Source organism: Onychostruthus taczanowskii, unplaced genomic scaffold (genome assembly GCF_017590055.1).
Source record: "Onychostruthus taczanowskii isolate IOZ18803 unplaced genomic scaffold, ASM1759005v1 scaffold115, whole genome shotgun sequence".
Lineage (NCBI taxonomy): Eukaryota > Metazoa > Chordata > Aves > Passeriformes > Passeridae > Onychostruthus > Onychostruthus taczanowskii.
In genome coordinates this window covers 415,661-433,623 of record NW_024498183.1, presented here as the reverse complement: position 1 = coordinate 433,623, position 17,963 = coordinate 415,661, and the positions used below count along the sequence as shown (strand labels likewise).

The window sequence follows — 17,963 nt, the reverse complement described above, 5'->3', positions numbered from 1 at the left end:
CTCCCTCCTTCCCTCGCTCCTTCCGTCCCTCTCCGGGACCGGCCGGGATACCCGCACCCGCAGCCGCGGGCCCGGACCTCCGGCCGACAGGGGGAGCCGCAGCCGGAGCTGAGGTGGGAGCTCCCCGTGCCGGGCCGGGGCCAGGGCAGCAATGTGGGCAGCCCGGGTGGCCGCGGTGCCGCGGTGGTGCCGGGCCCTGCGCAGCTCCGCAGCCCTGGGCGGCCCTAGGAACTTGCTGCGGAAAATGCTGCGCAAGAATAAGTAGGTGCGGGGCCCTGCCGGGGTGGGCTGTGGGCGCTGGGACAAGGGGACTCAGAGGGGCTGTGGGGCTCGGGCCGCGGTCCCGGTGCCGCGGAGGAGAGAGAGACATCGACCCCGAGCCGCCGATCTGAGCTGGTCGGCAGCGGCTGAACATGTGCCCAGGTGGCCAAGAAGACCAGTGGTCCTGGCCTCTGTCAGCAGTAGTGTGTCCTGCAAGACCAGGCCACTGATCGTCCCTCAGTGCTCTGTGCGCTGGCCTCGGTGAGGCCGCATCTCGAGTGTTGTGTCCAGTTCTGGGCCCCTCTGTACAGGAAAGACATTGAGGTGCTGGAGCATGTCTAGTGCAGGGCAGCGGCGAAGAGTCTGGAGCACAAGTTCTGTGAGAAACTGCTGAGGGAGCTGGGGGTGTTCAGTCTGGAGAAAAAGAGACTCAGGGCGGAGGGACCTTATCACTCTCTACAACTGCCTGAAAAGAGGCTGTAGCCAGGTGGGAGTCGGTCTCTTCTCCCAGGAAACAAGTGACAGGACGAGAGGAAATGGGCTCAAGTTGCACAAAGGGACATTTAGATGGTATATTGGGAGAAATTTCTTCACTGAAAGGGAAGAATGGTCAAGCAATAGAACAGGATCCCCAGGAAAGTGCTGTAATCACTGTCTCTGGAAGTGTTCAGAAAATGTGTAGAAGCGGTGCTTAGAGACTAGGTTTAGTGCTGGACTTGGCAGTGCTGGGTTAACAGTGGGAATTTATGATCTTAGCCCTGTTTTTGAACCTTAATGATTCTCTGAATCTAAAGAAACCTGAGAACTGTTCTTTTCCACCCCCTTCCCATCTATGTGCAGCTTCAGCTGTGGGTGGGAAGCATTGTTCCCTGCACCCCAGGGAAGGAGAGCTACTTGTATGAAAACCTGGATGTTGTGGTGTTCTTTCAGGCAGGTGGAATATTAATTACACAGGGAATCCTTATTTCTCTGAGCTACTTAAAGATAAGGCTGATTTCCTTTCTTTTTCCCAAAAGAAAGAAGTTCTGGTATGACAGCCCTGCCCTGGGATCACAAACGGTAAGTGCAAGCTCTGAAGGCGATATGTTTATTTGTGCCAGGAGGAACAGACTTATGTTTCTGCCATTGATTCTAACTTGAAGCATTTTCTCATGGAAAAATAGCAAGATTTTGTGAACAAAGAGTAGGGCTCCGGTCTGACTGTGACAGGATTGCCATTTGGCTTCCCATGGCTGTTTCCTCTTCTGTACTGATCTTTCATCTTTGCCAGCATCAATGCTCTCTTGCACACTCCTGAGTACTTATCCAGATTAAAACTTCTATGAGCTTAGTTTAATGAAAAATTTTTTAATGTTTGTTTTTTCAAACAAACAAAACTTTTCAGTCAATGCATGCTGTATTTGAGAAAACAGATCTATGGAGCTTCATAACTTGCTGCAAAATACAAAAAGAACTTTAGAAACTTTGACTGTAGTACACGAATGTCAAAGACTTTGTGAACAGAAGTATTCTTTATTGAAACACTTGATACGTAGGACCTATATAAAGCCATCACAGCTGCAATAATAAAATAAGAGCTTACTTAGTAAAGTGCATGAAACTGTATATAGTTGCCTAATACAAATGTGTAACTACTGTTTAATGTGTTGTTTGTTTCTTTTTATAGTTGTATAAACCAACCAAGTTGGACTTTTTAATGAAAAATGACCTTACAAAAACAAGGAAAGAAGACAATGTGCGCTGCAGAGTTTTGAATGGTCTTATTCATAAAGCTGTGTTAGAGATGGCGACTACTTGTGAAGTCAGTCAAGAATTTTATGATCTCAAGCTGGAAATCTGCAAGGCAAGTGCCAAAGCTACAGCTTGTACTGAGCCACTCTGATTACGTTGTGAGGTTGGCATGGATGTGCCAAAGGAGCTCCCCTGGGTGTTGTGATGTGTGCCAAGAGGAGTTTCACTGCATTGCTTCTGATGTGGCAAGGTGCAGCAAGATCTGGCACTGGAATATGCACGAGCAGAGCTTTGCCACTGTAGTACCTGGCTGAGGAGACCTTTGCCACTCTAATGCAAATGCAACTCAGGCCAATTAAATTATTATTCTCCTGATATGACTTTTTTTTCTGTTACTCAGACATAAACTCTTTGTCTTGCCCTTTCAGAAGGAGGAGCTTGGTTTTGCCAACATAAGTGTATCTTTCCAAGAGTCTGTTTTTCTTTTCTTGCAGGGGTGTGAGAGTTGTCACCTGCTTGTGTGACTCCCCAGCAATGTTACTGGCAGGAGACCTAAGTGATGTATGAGATTAATTAAAAAAAAAGGGCAAGCCTAAGAAAATGTCATTGTCAAGCCAGATCTGAGAAAGAATTGAGATTTGTATGTAATTGTATCTAGTGGTGTAACAATTTGTGGATTTGAAAGGGATGTTAGAGTTCTGATACAGGAACTAAGTCAGTCTCTGCATTCTTTTTTGTTGTCTGCAGTTTTTATCATCTACATTTGCTGTTCTATAAAGATTAAATTATACCAGTGTTTGGCTTAAAAGCTTGGTGGACTTAGCTTTGATATTAGAAGCATGGAAAATGATTCCTCATAGCTGCATCTATGACAAAAGGGTTGTCATTCATGACTAAAATAGATGTTTTTTCCAGCTGAATTAATTCTGTTGTCAGACAACTGTTCAAAACTACATGGGCAAGATGAGTCTTTTGGTTGTATATGTGCAGTATCCTTCACAGAGTATTTCTGTCTCTCTAGGGCTTTGAGGATTGCTTGTACCAGATCACGTGTCTTCATGTAAAAATACTGGCGGGTGTGGGCAAGACAGTTCTTTCAGGAGGCATTGCTGTAAATTAAACAACTTATAATGTGAGAGATGGAAAGAAACAGCCTTCTTCCCAATGCAATACAGATTTTATAGCTGCACAGTATTTGTGCTGTGGGACATGGCTGGGCATAGATCACTCCTGATTTACTCATGAACTGATTGTGGCCTGATATCATCACTTCTGTTATCAAAAGACATTATCTAGTAGGGTTTCTGCAATCCATCACAGACTTCATTGTGTATGAAGTGTGTGTGTATATATAATTTTAAAGACAGATTTGCCTTTTCTCTAGGTGTCCCTGTCATCCAACTTTTCAGCATGCCGTGTGTACTGGAACCCTACTTCCACTATGGAGAATGAAAGTTACATTGAAAGTGTGCTGCGAAAGAGCGCTCCACGTATACGGTACTGCTGTGGGATAGACAGGCCACTTCCTACACCCAGGGCCATTTCTTGAGTACTTCTGACAGTCTAGACCTGACCTATTGGGATGCCTTAGGTTTTTAGATACTTGGAGTAGAGCATCTCCTGTGATGAGCCTCACAGGGAAGGGTGGTTTTGTCAGACTGGCTGCGTGATCTTTTGCTGGAGCACAGCTGGCACAGCTGGCACTTTTGGTTTCTATGCTTTCCCAGAGCAGGAGTGGGCCAAGCAGAAAGCAAGAGGAGTGTGGGTGAGGTCTCACTCCAGTGTGCTGGTGGTGGTGGCTTATTACAGTGAATCCATGTTGTTGGTATGTCTGACGACAGAACTCTCTCTTGGTCATCAGACAACAGCCTCGTTTATGGTGTCTTGCACCCTTTTATCCCCTTCCAAACCCCCAGGTCAAGACAGCTCATTGGTCTATCTGTGTGCCCCCAGACTCTGAACCAATAAGATGCCTGCATCCTAGGAGAGCTCTCATTGTCTGTGAACTTCTCTCAGTCAGCCCAGAGGCTGCTCTGTGGAGCTGAGCTGCTTATTATCACTTGAGTAATACTACTGCAACTACTGCAGTGGCTGGCTTGGCTGTGCGGGACAGTAGCCCAGGATGGGATGCCGGACAGGGGACTGACAGATGCAAGGATCTCCTTGCAGATTCACTGGGCAGTTCTGAATGCTGGGAATGATTTAGACCTCCAAAAGGGATGACTGTTATCACAGAAGTTTTTCACAATACCGATAGCAAAAAACCTCCCAAATTGAGAATGCTACCATGTATTGTGATGCTTTTCCCCATTTTTCCAACACAGAGTCCGGTGATTTTTCATGGTATCATTGAGATTTTTGTCTCTTCCTCCCTTTCCTTGGCTTTCCCTCTGCTATCCAGCCAGTCTGTTGGAAGTTCAGGACTTCACCCATGTAGCAGGTGGCATAGAAGCATACTTGTAAAGCCATTTCCTTTCTCCCTGTTTCCCTAAGCTGTGTAATTCCTGATCCAGCACAAAGCTCTTTTCTACTCCACAGCCTGCACTCTTTAAGAAGGAAAGTTGCTGGCTGGCAAGAAGAGAAGGGGACCACTGTCAATCCTTCCTGCAGCTAGCATGTAGGATAAGTTGTCTTGCCTTGCTCTGAGTGCTATATCCCCCACTGCTCTTATCCCTACAGAGGGGATAAGGATACCAGATGAAGTGGGGAAAGACCTGTGCCAGACTATGTATACAGATATGGACAATCGTATCATCAATATCAGTATCATCAATACTCAGCTGGACCTGCAGCCAGTAGTTTTTGTATGCCATGCATTCGAAGTTGGGGTTCTGCAGTGATGTATTGCTTAGCATCAACCTGAATAGCTTCTTATCAGACTGAAAGTTTTGCAAGCCATATCTTTAAATGTGCAGTACTGCTGGATTTCATTTAACACCTTTTACTTGTCCTGCAGATGATATACTGATACTCATGCTGGTGAATGCTGTGTTTTTGCCAGGTATCTTCTGAAGAGTCAGCAGATTGTAGGAAACTTACCCCCAGTAGTATTTATAAAAGACAAAGAAGCTGCAGCTGTAAAAGAGGTAAATCTAATCTTTGACTCAATGTACAAATATAGTGACTTAGCAGAGAGCTGATAATTTAGTTGCTCTACCAATTTACATTAAAAATCAGTTTTTCTCTATAGTTGCAAAAATCATTTAAACAAATAATCTTGAATAAGATTGATGCCTATATAATATGTAGAAGAATTGTAGGCAGTATCATTAGGCCAATGAAGAATGTTTAAAGAATTAAATTACCATTTTAAGTAATAATATAGGGTTGCCTGGTGTATATGATTTTGGAAATGAGGTTGGAGGAGCAGTTTCCCACATTTTAAATGTTATGTGCTTTTAAGATTGAATTGAATAACCCGTAATTTTTTTTTCCCCATATCTTTTTCTATCTGTGAATTGTTAAAATGTTTGTAGGGAAGTACAAATCTTTGCATAGGGGATGTAGGCTTATTCATACTACATATTTTTCCTTAACTATTAACATTTTCTTTACTATTTCGTGTTTTCTGTCAAGGTGTTGATAGTTTTAGCTAGTTGACACACTACTAGAATACTGATATTTCCTAAGAATTTGCTGTGTAGCGAGATCTCTAACATAGTGAGAATTGCAGAATTCTACTCATTCTACCAATGAGTAGAATTTGATGAAAAATGTCTCCTCAAGCTGTTGATGTGAACAGAAGTTGAAAAGAACAGGTTCATGTGTCTGTGCCGTGAAGTGCCTTATTATTTATAATAGTCTTACTGTTACAGCCAGTTACTGTTAGACCCTTAAGGGCTCCTGCAGTGTGCATGAGCAGAGCTGGAAGGGATAAAAAGAATTTCAGATTCTCTAGAAATGCAATGAACTGCTTGAACTTTCTGTGATCAAAAAAGTTCTGAGTTTCACAGAAGATAAGTAAAAATCTTCTTTATATCACTTCTGTCAGGGAATGACACTGGGGAGCAGATAGATGGATCATTTTCTCGCACTTCACAGTTCATTAGATTTATGTCAATCACAGATTCAAATAACACACTGAACTTGGTTTTTAAGTATTTTAAGTAAAGGGAAAAAATATCCAGTTAAACTCCTAGAATAATACAATGGATTAGAAGGGAATTAATGTAAAGAAAAGCTGAAATGAAATTTCAAATGAGAAAATTTTCACAATTACATGTAGTCTGTAGGCACAGCATATAATAATGCATTAATAATGCATTAATAATTCATAGCATTTACTGGTTAGATGCCATGTTAAAAGGGATTTGGGAATTCCATAGTTGCCTGTAAGAGAAATGCAAACTTGCAGAAAGGGAGAAGAGGTGAAAAAAATCTTTGTAAGGATGTTATGGAAAAGGATTTGCAAGACTGAGGTAAGAAGAAATAAACCAAAAAATACATATGTCAAACAATCCCTAGCCAAGGGTTCATAATGCACATAGGGCAAAAAACTTTGTAGGACTCTCTGGATCCACTATTTGACAAAAACATCCCAGGCAAGAAGTATAAGCAATTCCATGTAAAAGAAGGAAAAGACTGTTTTAAAGTGGTTTTGCTAAATATTCCAAACATAGAAAAGATCATATTTGCTGTTGGATACTTGTCTGTTTCTTGTGTAGATGGGAACAAAGTCAATTTGAACAGGATCCTTCATGTGTGTCCTTCATGTGTTTGCAGGTCGAAGACTTACTGGCAATTGCTGATTTTGGACCTCCAGAAGAGGAAGAAACATCTCAAAATGAATCAAGGTGGGTCTTTTTGGTTGAGAATTGTATGAGTGTCCGTTTTCATTTCTGCTGGCCAGCTTAAATTGGATATTATTTGACATAAGAGAAAGTATATTTTAATTAGGTGTGTACATTGTTACTTGCAGACCTGATACTTGTTCTGGTACTAATATATTAGCTTTTATGAGTGAAATATATGTAGAACTTCTAAGATTTCAAGACTTGATGTGTTGATGGTAATCAAAATTTTAAAAATGCTCTGCAGCAGTAATATTTGTTTCTTGCTGGTAATTGTCTCATGAGGATGAAAATGGCATTTACCAATACTGTTCTACTCATCCACTTTTTTCTGATATGTATTGCAAGTTTACTGACAAATCTCCCTAAATTAATTTAACATTCTTCTGTGAAGGATTTTTTACTATTGAGAGATAGGGCTGAACAACCTATTGGAATAGTGGTTCTGTGGACTGAATGCTCTTAAAGCCAACAGCCTTTGCACCTGTGTGCTGTAGTCTGTTGGTAGAAATGCCTTCTGTGCCTCAGCATCTCACAGGATGGTCCATCAGGTGTGAATCAGAAATAGCTTCCTGTGGGAAGTCATTCCTGTGACAGATTTTCCAAAGGGCACCTAACACCTTCCTCTGTCTCTTGAGGAAATAGTCAAGTCCAGCATAAGGTGTCGCATCACTCTGATGTGTTTCAGACAGGGGCTGCTGCTTCTTACTTCTTGGAAGAGCTGGGAGAAGTCTTGAGTTCCTTGGATCTCCCAGATACAGTACTGACCTAGGTACATTTTTTCCCAGGGACAGGCAGTTTCACCTAGCATCTTGTTGCTTTATTGTCTTTCTCCCATTAAATCTGTTGACACAGACTGTCCTTGGATGCATGGTATGGTGGTATCTCTTTCTTCAGAACACAGGGCATTAATAAATTACACTGAAAAGTCCAGTTTATTTCTGTGTTACTCAAGTTGTCAAAAATTGAAATGTATGTGGGGAAAAAACCAAGCCAATACTTGTTTTCTTTCCCACAGTAAACTCTTCCCTTCAACAACTCAATCTTCAGATTCACCGATGTGGTCTAATCTCTTTGGTGTTGATCATGAACTGCTGAATAAACAGATAATGGACTATAAAAAAATGAAAGTGTCAAGACATATAGAAAACTTTGTCTGGACAGACAAGCAGCAGCAGCAGCTTTCTAAGATTCAAAAGAAAATGAGAAAGAAAAAAGCAAGGAATCCTCCTGACGATGACGATGTTACACCACAGGAACAATTACTGGACAGTTACGAAGCTGATTACTGGGACGATAACACCGAATCAGCCTCAGGCTATGAGCTGCAGGAAGAATTACAGGAAGAGGTGAATGAATTGGATGTGGATGATGACAAAACTTTAACTCAGCCTACTGTAAAAGGAAATGAAGTGAAAAAGCCACTCCCTTCAAAATGAAGGCTGCCAATAACAAAAAAAAACAGATGCCATAGCTACTGAAAGATTAATTTTGTACGTGTTTACCACTTCCTCATTCAAATGAATATATTTGCCACATGTGAGCAGGTTTGCTAGCACAAAGTATGTAAGGAAAACTGCCATTACTGACATTCTGTTAAGCAGCTTTCAAGCTGCTACAGTTGAAGGACTTCCAACCAGAGAGTAGCTTTGTAATGATAAAATATACCTGTTGGAGCACTGAGTTAAAACTTCTTGCAGTGTGTGGATTATTTCCAATAAAATTATGGTTTCTATGTTTCAATATTTCTTTTAATGTTTTTTTTTAGTGACCTTTATAAAAGTTACCACAAAGTAATGGGGCCTGTTATTCTGATATAAGGAAGGAAGAGGGAAGCAAAATAATGACAGTGGTGTTCAGCTTCATCACACAGAGACAAGGACAGGGTCTTCTCTAGAGGACCAGTCTAATGGGGGAACACTTTCTACAAAAACATCCCAATAATGGCCAATGAAGTTACAACCCTGAAAGAAAATAAATTTATAGTTGTGCAAAGGGAACTGCATCAGAAAAGAAAATCCATTGGGTAAAATCAGGCAAAACATTGTGACTTGGAAAATGTATTGACAACCTGAAAAGCAGAGAAAGAGCAGCAGGGAAGAATGTTCCAGAAACTGAGATCTGAAAATAAATATGGAATCATATAAAAAGTAAGAATAAAACTTGCTGACTCAAAGCGCATAAAATATAATAGCATGAGTGTATAAAGTCAGAAGGCTGCAAGCTTCAAAGAAATTACAATGAACAAGGTAGTAAAAGAGAATTCTACCAGAAATACAGAAAATTTAATTCCAGTAGTTAAGGGGGAGGTGAAGAAAATCAACACAGGGGAGGTTGCCCTACAATACAGTGGAATCACAGAATGGTTTGGGCTGGAAGGTACCTTAGAGATCATCTAGACCCAAGCCCCTTGCCAGGGATATTTTCACTGGGCCAGGTTGCTCAGAGCCCCGTCCAACCTGACCTTGAATACTTCAGGGATGGGGCATCTTGGACAAGCTTCTCTGGACAACCTGTGCCAGTGCCTCACCACCCTGATGGAACAATTTCTTCCTCATATCTAATCTAATTCTACTCTCTTTTCATTTAAAACTTAGCACTTGTCCTATCACTACACTTAAAGAACACTGCAATCATCAGTCATTGTCAATGCAGATGCATTAAAAAAAAAAGAAAAAAGTCCAGTTTAAATAATTTATTATCCTGTAATAAGGTCACCTGCCCAGCAGATGAAGGGAATGCAGTGGATGTGGTTTTTCTGGGTTTTTGTAAGGCTCTTGGTACTGTACCTCACAGCATCCTTTGGGACAAATTTTCCAGCTGTGGGATGAGTGGTATGGTGTGCTGGGTGAAGATCTGGCTGAAGGACAGAGCTCAAGGGTTGTGGTGAACAGGGCCACATCTGGCTGGTGACTGGTCACCAGTTGTGTTCCTCAGGGCTCCATGCCAGGGCTGGGTCTGTTCAATATATTTCCTGATGATCTGGATGCAGGCTTGAATGCACCATGAGCAAGTTTGCTGATGATTCCAAACTGGGAAGTGCTGCTGGTGCTCCCAAGGGACAAAAGGCCTTGCTGAGGGATCTGGAGTATTTGGGCAAACATCAGTGGCATGAAATGGAACAAGGATAAATGCCAGATTCTGCACATAGGCAGGCAAAAGTCTAAATTGGATGAGGAGTGGCTGGAGAGCAGCCCTGCAGGAGGGGTCTGGGGGTGCTGGCTGGCAGGAAGCTCGACAGGAGTCAGCAGTGTGTGCCCAGGCAGCCCAGGGGGCAAACCATGTCCTGGGATGCATCAAATACAGCTTCACCAGGCACTTCAAAGGAGGGATTTTCCTGCTGTACTTGGTGTTGGTGTGGCCTCACCCTGAGTGTTGTGTGTGCTTCTGGGCCCCACAATTTCAAAAGGATGTGAAGGTCCCTGAATGAATCCACAGGAAGGCAGCAAAGCTGTGGAAGGCGTTGGCAGAGTGTTCTGTGAGGAGCAGTCAGGACTCTGGGGTTTTCTTGTTTGGAGAGAAGGAGGCTGGGGGGCAACCTCACTGGCCTGTACAACTTTCTGAAGCAAGGAAGGAGAAAGGGTCCCTCTTTTCCCTGGGACCCAGTGGCAGGTCATAAGGGAATGGCTCAAAGCTGTGCCCCTCAGAAGAGGTTCAGACTTGACATGAGGAAGCATTTCTTTATCCAGAGGGTGATCAAACCCTGCAACAGGCTCTCAAGAGAGGTGGTCAATCCCCCAAGCCTGTCAGTGTTTAAAAGACATTTGGACAATGCCCTTAATACCATGCTTTTTTTTTTTTGGTCAGCCCTGAAGTAATCAGGCAACTGGACTAGATGATCATCCCTTACAACTCAGCTATTTGATTCAATTCAATTTGGCCCAATTTGATTTGATTTGATTTGGCATTTGTTGCTTCCTCCTCCTTTCCTTACCACCAGATGCTCAGGATGTCTTTGATGACATTTCCTCCCAGCCCTACACTAGAAAAGGGGATGGAATAGGCAGTTGTGTCCCAGCCTGGGCATTGGTTCTGTCACATTGTAGGAAGGAGGCACATGCCTTTTCATGGGGGTGAGAGCTGTGGATCACCTCAAGAGAATTTGATCACCTGAACACATTCGCAAAAACTATTTTTTTGAAAGTTTTTTGTGTTTGTTCAGTTTAGCTGGGCTTCCACAGGATGGCAAACCCCCACATCTCTGACACTTAGATCAAAGATCTAGGCTTTGAGATCAATCCCTCAGTCAGGAGCAGGAGGTGCTTCAGACTAAATGGTTACAAATTGTTTGATGTGAGTAATACATGTTCATTTCCCTGTGGATTTTTTTTTCTCCTTGCACTCAGCTGTAGAAATACCTGAGTAATTTCTCTTGGAAAAACCTGTTAAAACACAAGACCCAGAGGACAACAGTGCTGCATCAGAGCTGAGGTCCATCTGACTCAAAACACTGTCTCCACAGTGGCCAGCCATCAATGTCTACAGGAGAGCACATGATCAGGGCAGATCTTCTGCCATGGCCCTGGCTGTGCTTATAGGCTGCCCTCCGCTCTCCACCCCCCACTCCTGCCCAGGGCTCCAGGAGCATGTTCCAGCTCAGCCTGAGTGATGCTGTAGGTGTCTCTGACTCTGCAGAGAGCTGCTGTCCTGGAGAGAACACTCAGACGTGGGTCATAGCTTGTCATAGCTTGTCATGCAGAATTCTGGGCATAACAGGGCAGAACTATTCTGTCCTGCTCTATTCTATTCTATTCTATTCTATTCTATTCTATTCTATTCTATTCTATTCTATTCTAATTCCCTATGCTCATCATGAGTCAAACAACTGTGAGACTGTTATTCTCCTGAAATACCAATGCTTTTCCATCTTCAAAAATATGTTCAAGGACACAAATCTGAAGTTTATAAAGGGAATGGTATTTTATTTTTATATCTGAATTTACGTTGGGTAATTTTCTTTTATTTTTCGGAGTCTGTTTCATAGCTGATGCTTGCAAGCATTAACACAATGCACACATAGCCAGGAGCAGGCTGGTGCATTCTTCACTTTAGATTGAAAAAACATCCCTTGAAATCTAGCAAAGAAAAACTACAAGGCACAAAGAGCAACAGCAGGAATGCAGGTCAAGCAGTCCCTGTTTCCTGAAGAGTGAGGAATGAGAAGAATGAGGATTGGTACTGACCACATACAGAAGAATAAAGCAAAGAGGTGTGTGGTACCATGGGATATTATCCAAAGTTGGACACACATCAATGACAAGCACACTTTTTGCTTTCCAAAATGTGCTCCACTGTGCTTCTTGGCCAAGGATGAATGAAATGTGCTTTTGTGCCTGCCCCACACTTGTATTGTCCTCTGGAAGAGCTGAAAAATGGCAGTAAGCCATTTGGCATCCAAGCCTCTCAATTGGGCAGCAAGCCTGGAGCCATTCCAAGCAAGGAACTGTAGTTATAATATTTAATGAAAAATCCTTTGCTAGGATTTTTCCCTCCTGAGGAGCTGAGGGCCTCAGGAAAGAAATGTAAACAATAACTGTCTGCTGCTATGGAATGCAACAGAAACACCTGTGACTGGGGCATGTTGGTTGTTTCTAGTTAATGGCCAATCACAGATGCAGCTGCATTGGACTCTGAGAGTCAGGAGTTTTTGTTATTAATTTTATTCTTGTTCTTTCCAACTTTCTGATGAATCCTTTTTTCCTCTATTCTTTTAGTATGGATTTAATGTAGTATTTTAATATAATATATATCATAATATAATAATCCAGCCTTCTGAAACATGGAGTCAAGACTCACATCTCCACACATGGGGTGTTCATCACAAGGAAGGAAGGCTTCCAAGGCTCTTTTCACCAGAGGCAAGAACCCTTTGGAAAATGGAGTGATATGAAGAGCAGAGCTCACTCTGGCTCCAAGTCTGCAGTGGGCAGAAGAGCCAGAGAGAGCCAGAACACTCGTAGGACCTGGGAAGGGCAAGGGCAGCAGGCAGGAACAGACCTGTAAGAGCCTGGAGGAGCCTTGGCAAGGGACCGTGCTCAGTGCTGCAGACAAAGGAAAAAAAAAAAACCTGCTAGAGGCACTTGCTAGTCCACCATGGGGGAAAAAAAGCCTTCCTCCCTCCAGCTGCAGGGCACAAGAGTCCATCTTTGCGGTGCATGAGCAGCCTGGAAGAAAGGGACTGGAGAGCCCTGAACAGTGGTCATGCTTGACGCTGAAGGGGAAGGCAAAAAACCCCATAGACTAGTGCAAATCTGCTCTGGATCCTTCCTGATCTCAGTGCCAGCAACTGGCAATTCCCTGAGTGTGCCAGCAAGACCTGCCTCTTCAATGTACAGACTGGTCACATCTACCAGGAGAATCCCAAGCTCTGTTCTCCCTCAACCTGGAGCCATCACTACACTTTTGGCTCAAAAGCCAAAATGTAACCAAATGTATTCCACTGGCTGGAATGAACAGTGACAAGAGACAACTACGGAATAATAGGCTTTGAAAAACAAGGGGGAGGAGGTGTGGTGGAAAGGCTGGTTATTTTCAGACCTAGAACATTTGGATCCATGCCCAAAGCACAGTCAGGCAAATTTCCAAACTGTAAAATAGCCCATTGTTACTATCACCCTCACATCCCCTTTTCCCACTGAAACTAAGCCGCCCAGTTGGCTGTGTTTATATGGGATCCATCCATAGGGTAAAACTTTCAAAGCTCCTTGGTGACTTAAATCTTTCTGGAAGTTATTTGTGCACCTCCATTTATGGGGAAATGTTCAGAACTTATACAAAAGCCTGGTATCTTCTTCCTTTCGGATTTAGTATTTTGAGCCTTGAAAGAGGAAGGAATGTACTAGGGCTTGTAATTTTCTCTGTTGGTGCCAAAATGGATGTGCACATTCAGACTATGTAAATAAGGGCATATCTTATTGTGGTGACACGAGAGGTGAAAGTTAGGGTTTTGGTTTCCTCTGTGTGAGCTTTGCAGAGGCACAGAAAGTGTGCATGGTTTCCTCACCATTCTTCCCAATACACCAAGGGACATTTGCTACTATACTGTTGATGGTGAGGTTTTCCTTTTGGAAAGAAGTACTGAATTGGTTTGTGTTGTTAAACATAATTTTCCTTGCACTTCAGTAGCTTTTTTTCCTTACTTGGACTTCATCCTTGCTAACTTTCTTGAAAGTGATGACAGCCCTCTCAGCTGTTGTCTTGCCTTGCTAGTTTTCTTCTTATTCCATAGGCCCTCCATGCCCCTACTTCACTGCTTCAGTCTTTGTTTGCCTTTACTTCAGATGGAATTTCTCCTACTTGAACCTGAGGAATGAGAAATGTCCACAGTGGTATAGATGAGTTTTCACCAGGGCTTTGGTGTGTGCCTTTCCTACAAAAATATCTTGCCTGATACACAAGAAGTCATTGTACTATTTTTCTGTGTTTAGGTGGAGCTTGACTGGCAGTTTTGGTACCTGCTTGAAGACAGGACTTTGATAGTTGTATTAATCTTAGAAGAAGACACAGAGTCTTCTTACAGATGTGAAGCATAGCTCCTTTAAAGGAGAAGTCCCTAGGCAGCTACGTAGGATGAGCATTCCGGAGAACTGTGAGGAGGCTGAACAAATTATATGTCTGGAGGACTTTCATGTTAGCAGCTTCAAACACATTCCTGGTTTTAAAAACAGGAACAGAACTGGGCTCTTTACAATCACCCTTAGGTGCTGTGTTTTGAAGTAATGCTTCCTAATCATTACCACGCTGCTCCTCCCTTGCTGGCACTGAACCCCATTGAATCTGTTCAGCTGTGTTAAGGCAAATTTCACAAAACCCACATATTTTCCTCACTTTTCTTAAACACTTTTTTGTCAGCTGTGAATCTGCTGCTGTCTGTGACCTTTACAATTTTCCTGAGATTCCAGCAGCCTTCATCTGGACCTCTCCAGTCAAACCAGTGTGTGGCAAACTATCATGGCAAGATAAAATGAAGATCCTAATCTCGATAAGGCAGTCTTGGAATATCATCTAAATCGGCCTCTTCATCGATCTTCTTTTCAAGCAAAATTTTAAATTTTAAGAAAAAAAATTGTATGTGCTTAAATTATCCAGAATTTGCTTTGAGATATTGATGAAATCAATAAATTCCTTTTCCAACCCACATATTTTTAGCCAAAACCAGACATCAAGACGTCATCTCCTTGCTGTCCTACCAGCTGACATGTGTACCTCTCATACTCAATATAAACTTAATCTTTCACAACATATAAGGTAAACCTTTCTGTCCACATTAGGAATATGTCAAGACAAGGCATCTGAAAGGTTATAAAATGGAATAATCTCTTCAGCTTTTTAGATATTGTGACTTGGATTTACATGTCAGCTTTGGAAGAGGGAGAAGCTGCACAACCATTTTTTCACCTACCCAGCTGAAGAATCTAATTTCCAAGAGCAAGTCTGCCAGTAACCAGTGGTGGGCACTGGCCAGGCTGTCTAGAGAGATTGCAATGACTTAACAGTAAGTGACCTTTATCTCTGGGAGCTTAGTTTGGTTTGGTTTGTTTTTTTCCCAGCAATATTTCAGTAAACCTCTGAATCCATACAAGATAAGGGATTGTTCAGGATGCTATATAGCTAAAGCACTCTAATTTTAAATGTGTCTTTCTCTTATGCAATGGCTGAAGGATTTTCAACCCCAGATATATTCAAATGTGATTCTTTTGTTTTTAAAAAGGAACTTAGATTTTTTTCAGAGTCACCATGAACATTATATTTAATGAAAGTGTTAATTACAGCTGTTACCTTTCAAATTAATAGGAAAGTTCCTTTATGTGTGACTAACAGAAGTTAAACATTTAAATATTCACTTAATTATTTCAAGTATGTGTGCAGCATACTGGCTGGAAAAAAGAGGCTTTAATTTATTTTGAAGAACCCCAAAACCATTGCAGAGGGACTGTCCAAAGTCAGCTCTTCTCAGAATTAGATGAAATGCATCGATTTTACACCTGGCCAATAACAAGGTGTGTTATTTGCTTGGTTAGGTAATTTAAAAAAACCCTCCACTTAATGTTAAATCTAGTGGTGACAAGCCATTAATTATTCTTTTATAGGTTAGTCTGCAGCTCATCATGTGTTAGTTTGTGTTTTAACTCATCTCCCATCAAACGCCCAGCACAGGAAGCTGAACCAAGATGGGGTAATCCAATGTTGCCTGTCCCTAAAGACTACAATCTGTGGTTAAATGAATGTACACATACATGAGTAACATTCTCAGAATTTGATAAACAATATTTTTGAATAAAGAAAAATACTTGATATGTAATATGTACATAATCCAGAAAGAAGCTATCTGATCCTGGTTTATAGCTTTCTCAGAATGCCTGCCTGATGGGGAATATAAGGGAAAGGCTGAGTAAGTGAATAACAATCTGCATGTATAAGTACTTATTTATCACACAAATTACATGTGACATCTAGCACTATAGGAAAGTTATTTCCTGGTAAAACCAGAACAAGGAGAAAATAGAGGTGACAAAAATATAGCCTACTCTTTTTGGTATCTTCTCTGGCCTGATAAAGTCCAAAATAATGTAGAAACATTAACATTCTAGTGGAATTTATCATCCTTATTAGCCCTACTGTCTGAACCACATGTGCACTCCTACAGAGTTAGTAACCAACCTTTGGTGTTGGTAGACATACACCTCTGTACTTCCAGGACAGAGTAGGGAAAACAGTAGAGTAGGGAAAACTGGATTAAACTTGAAGTGATGTTTAGCATTAAAAAGACAAAGGTTGGCAACACCTGTTTTTTTTTTGTTAAAACTGTTTTTAAATTCCTCTTCTAAAAATAGAGAACATCTGAAAAGAACGTATCACAATTGTATGTGCAAAGTGTTGGCAAAAGCATTGTGATTCTTTTTTTCTAAGATTTTCTTGTGAAACATTTTCTTGTGAAATTATGAAAAGTAGACTGAATTACATTTTCCAATGGAATTATTACAGTAGAATATTTGCATCTACTGAGGAACAGATTTCCTGCATTACTGTGCAGATGTTATGAATTTTTTAAAAACAGAGATATTTAATCTCTCTAGACATGCTCTTTTCAAATTTGGCTAAAATGCTTCAATGTAATTGAAACTGAAAATTTCCCAATGATATTTGAAATTCAGAAATACTAAAAATTAATTTGAATAATTTTGAGTGTCAATTAATGTCAGAGATCCTAATTAGTGGAGGGACTTGGACAGATTCTTCATTCTTTTCTAGTTACCTTTCCTTCTCAGCTTGTCTGCATAATTAGTTCCTTTCTACAACATAATCTGAATTTTTAAGATCCATCTTTCCTTTAGTGAAATAATCACAGAGTTCAACAGTAATTTCAAGTCTAATCTTTTATAGGTAAAGCCATCTTGATAAACATTGTTTTGTTTAGTAAAAAAAAAAAGTGGTATTGCTTCAGTCAGAATCACAAGTATTTGAGATAAATTTTTCTCTGGGAATCATTATATTTTTCTCACATAATATGAATATTGAACTAATACAACTTATTGAATATAGATACTTTTTCACATAACTTCTGCTTCCTTGGCATTGTTCTTTGTCTTTTCTTTGTGCTTTGCTTCTTGGTTTCCTTTTCTTCTTCTAGAAGAGAAGCTCCTCCTTTCATAATGAAAACTAGTTTGAAAAGCTATGACATTCAGTAAAAGTCTTTCTAGACTTCAGTGGAATTTGAGAAGGTCTCCTTCAGGGAGCAGAAGAGTGGGGTTGCAATGGGAGGCTTGGCACATGGTTCCTTTGGAAACTCTTCCAAGGTCTTCTGTTTCTCTAGAATCACGACAACACCACAACAAGCAAGGAAACACCTTTTTCTGGCAAATTAAACATACAGATTATGCAAAGGGAGACCTTGCACTTCTGCTTGTTGGGAAGAAAGAGTGTAAAGTAATTACATTTGTTGCAGTGTGCTTTTATACTTTGTAATACTTTGTAATAGTTCTGATTTTGTATCCCCTTATTCTCCCCAGATGATGTACTCCTTTTTGTACCCCCTTCCTCTACCTGTGTAACCATTCTCCTGTGTTGAGATCATCCCCCAAATCCCCGCCCTGGCTCTCTGTCAGTCACTCAGCATCCCATCCCTTCTATCTAGATCTTTCGGTCAAAGCCGTCGAGTGATTAGCCCGAAGCCAGGGGTCA

At 41.4% G+C, this 17,963-nt stretch overlaps 1 protein-coding gene across 1 annotated transcript; it reads left to right on the top strand.

Moving 5' to 3' along the window:
• The first annotated feature begins 17 nt into the window (after window positions 1–17).
• Window positions 18–8,525, top strand: RBFA (ribosome binding factor A). The gene is made up of 7 exons (XM_041427461.1): window positions 18–261; window positions 1,278–1,320; window positions 1,928–2,104; window positions 3,377–3,489; window positions 4,994–5,078; window positions 6,715–6,785; window positions 7,801–8,525. The coding sequence occupies exons 1-7, from the start codon at window positions 152–154 to the stop codon at window positions 8,219–8,221; spliced, it is 1,020 nt and encodes a 339-aa protein (XP_041283395.1). The 5' UTR covers window positions 18–151; the 3' UTR covers window positions 8,222–8,525.
• The last annotated feature ends 9,438 nt before the right edge of the window (window positions 8,526–17,963 follow it).

Excerpts from the sequence above, each read along its gene's own strand:
- RBFA (XM_041427461.1), top strand. The coding sequence starts at position 152 with ATGTGGGCAGCCCGGGTGGCCGCGGTGCCGCGGTGGTGCCGGGCCCTG. Across the intron at positions 1,321-1,927 it reads CTGCCCTGGGATCACAAACG|TTGTATAAACCAACCAAGTT; the intron begins GTAAGTGCAAGC and ends TTCTTTTTATAG. Across the intron at positions 5,079-6,714 it reads AAGCTGCAGCTGTAAAAGAG|GTCGAAGACTTACTGGCAAT; the intron begins GTAAATCTAATC and ends ATGTGTTTGCAG.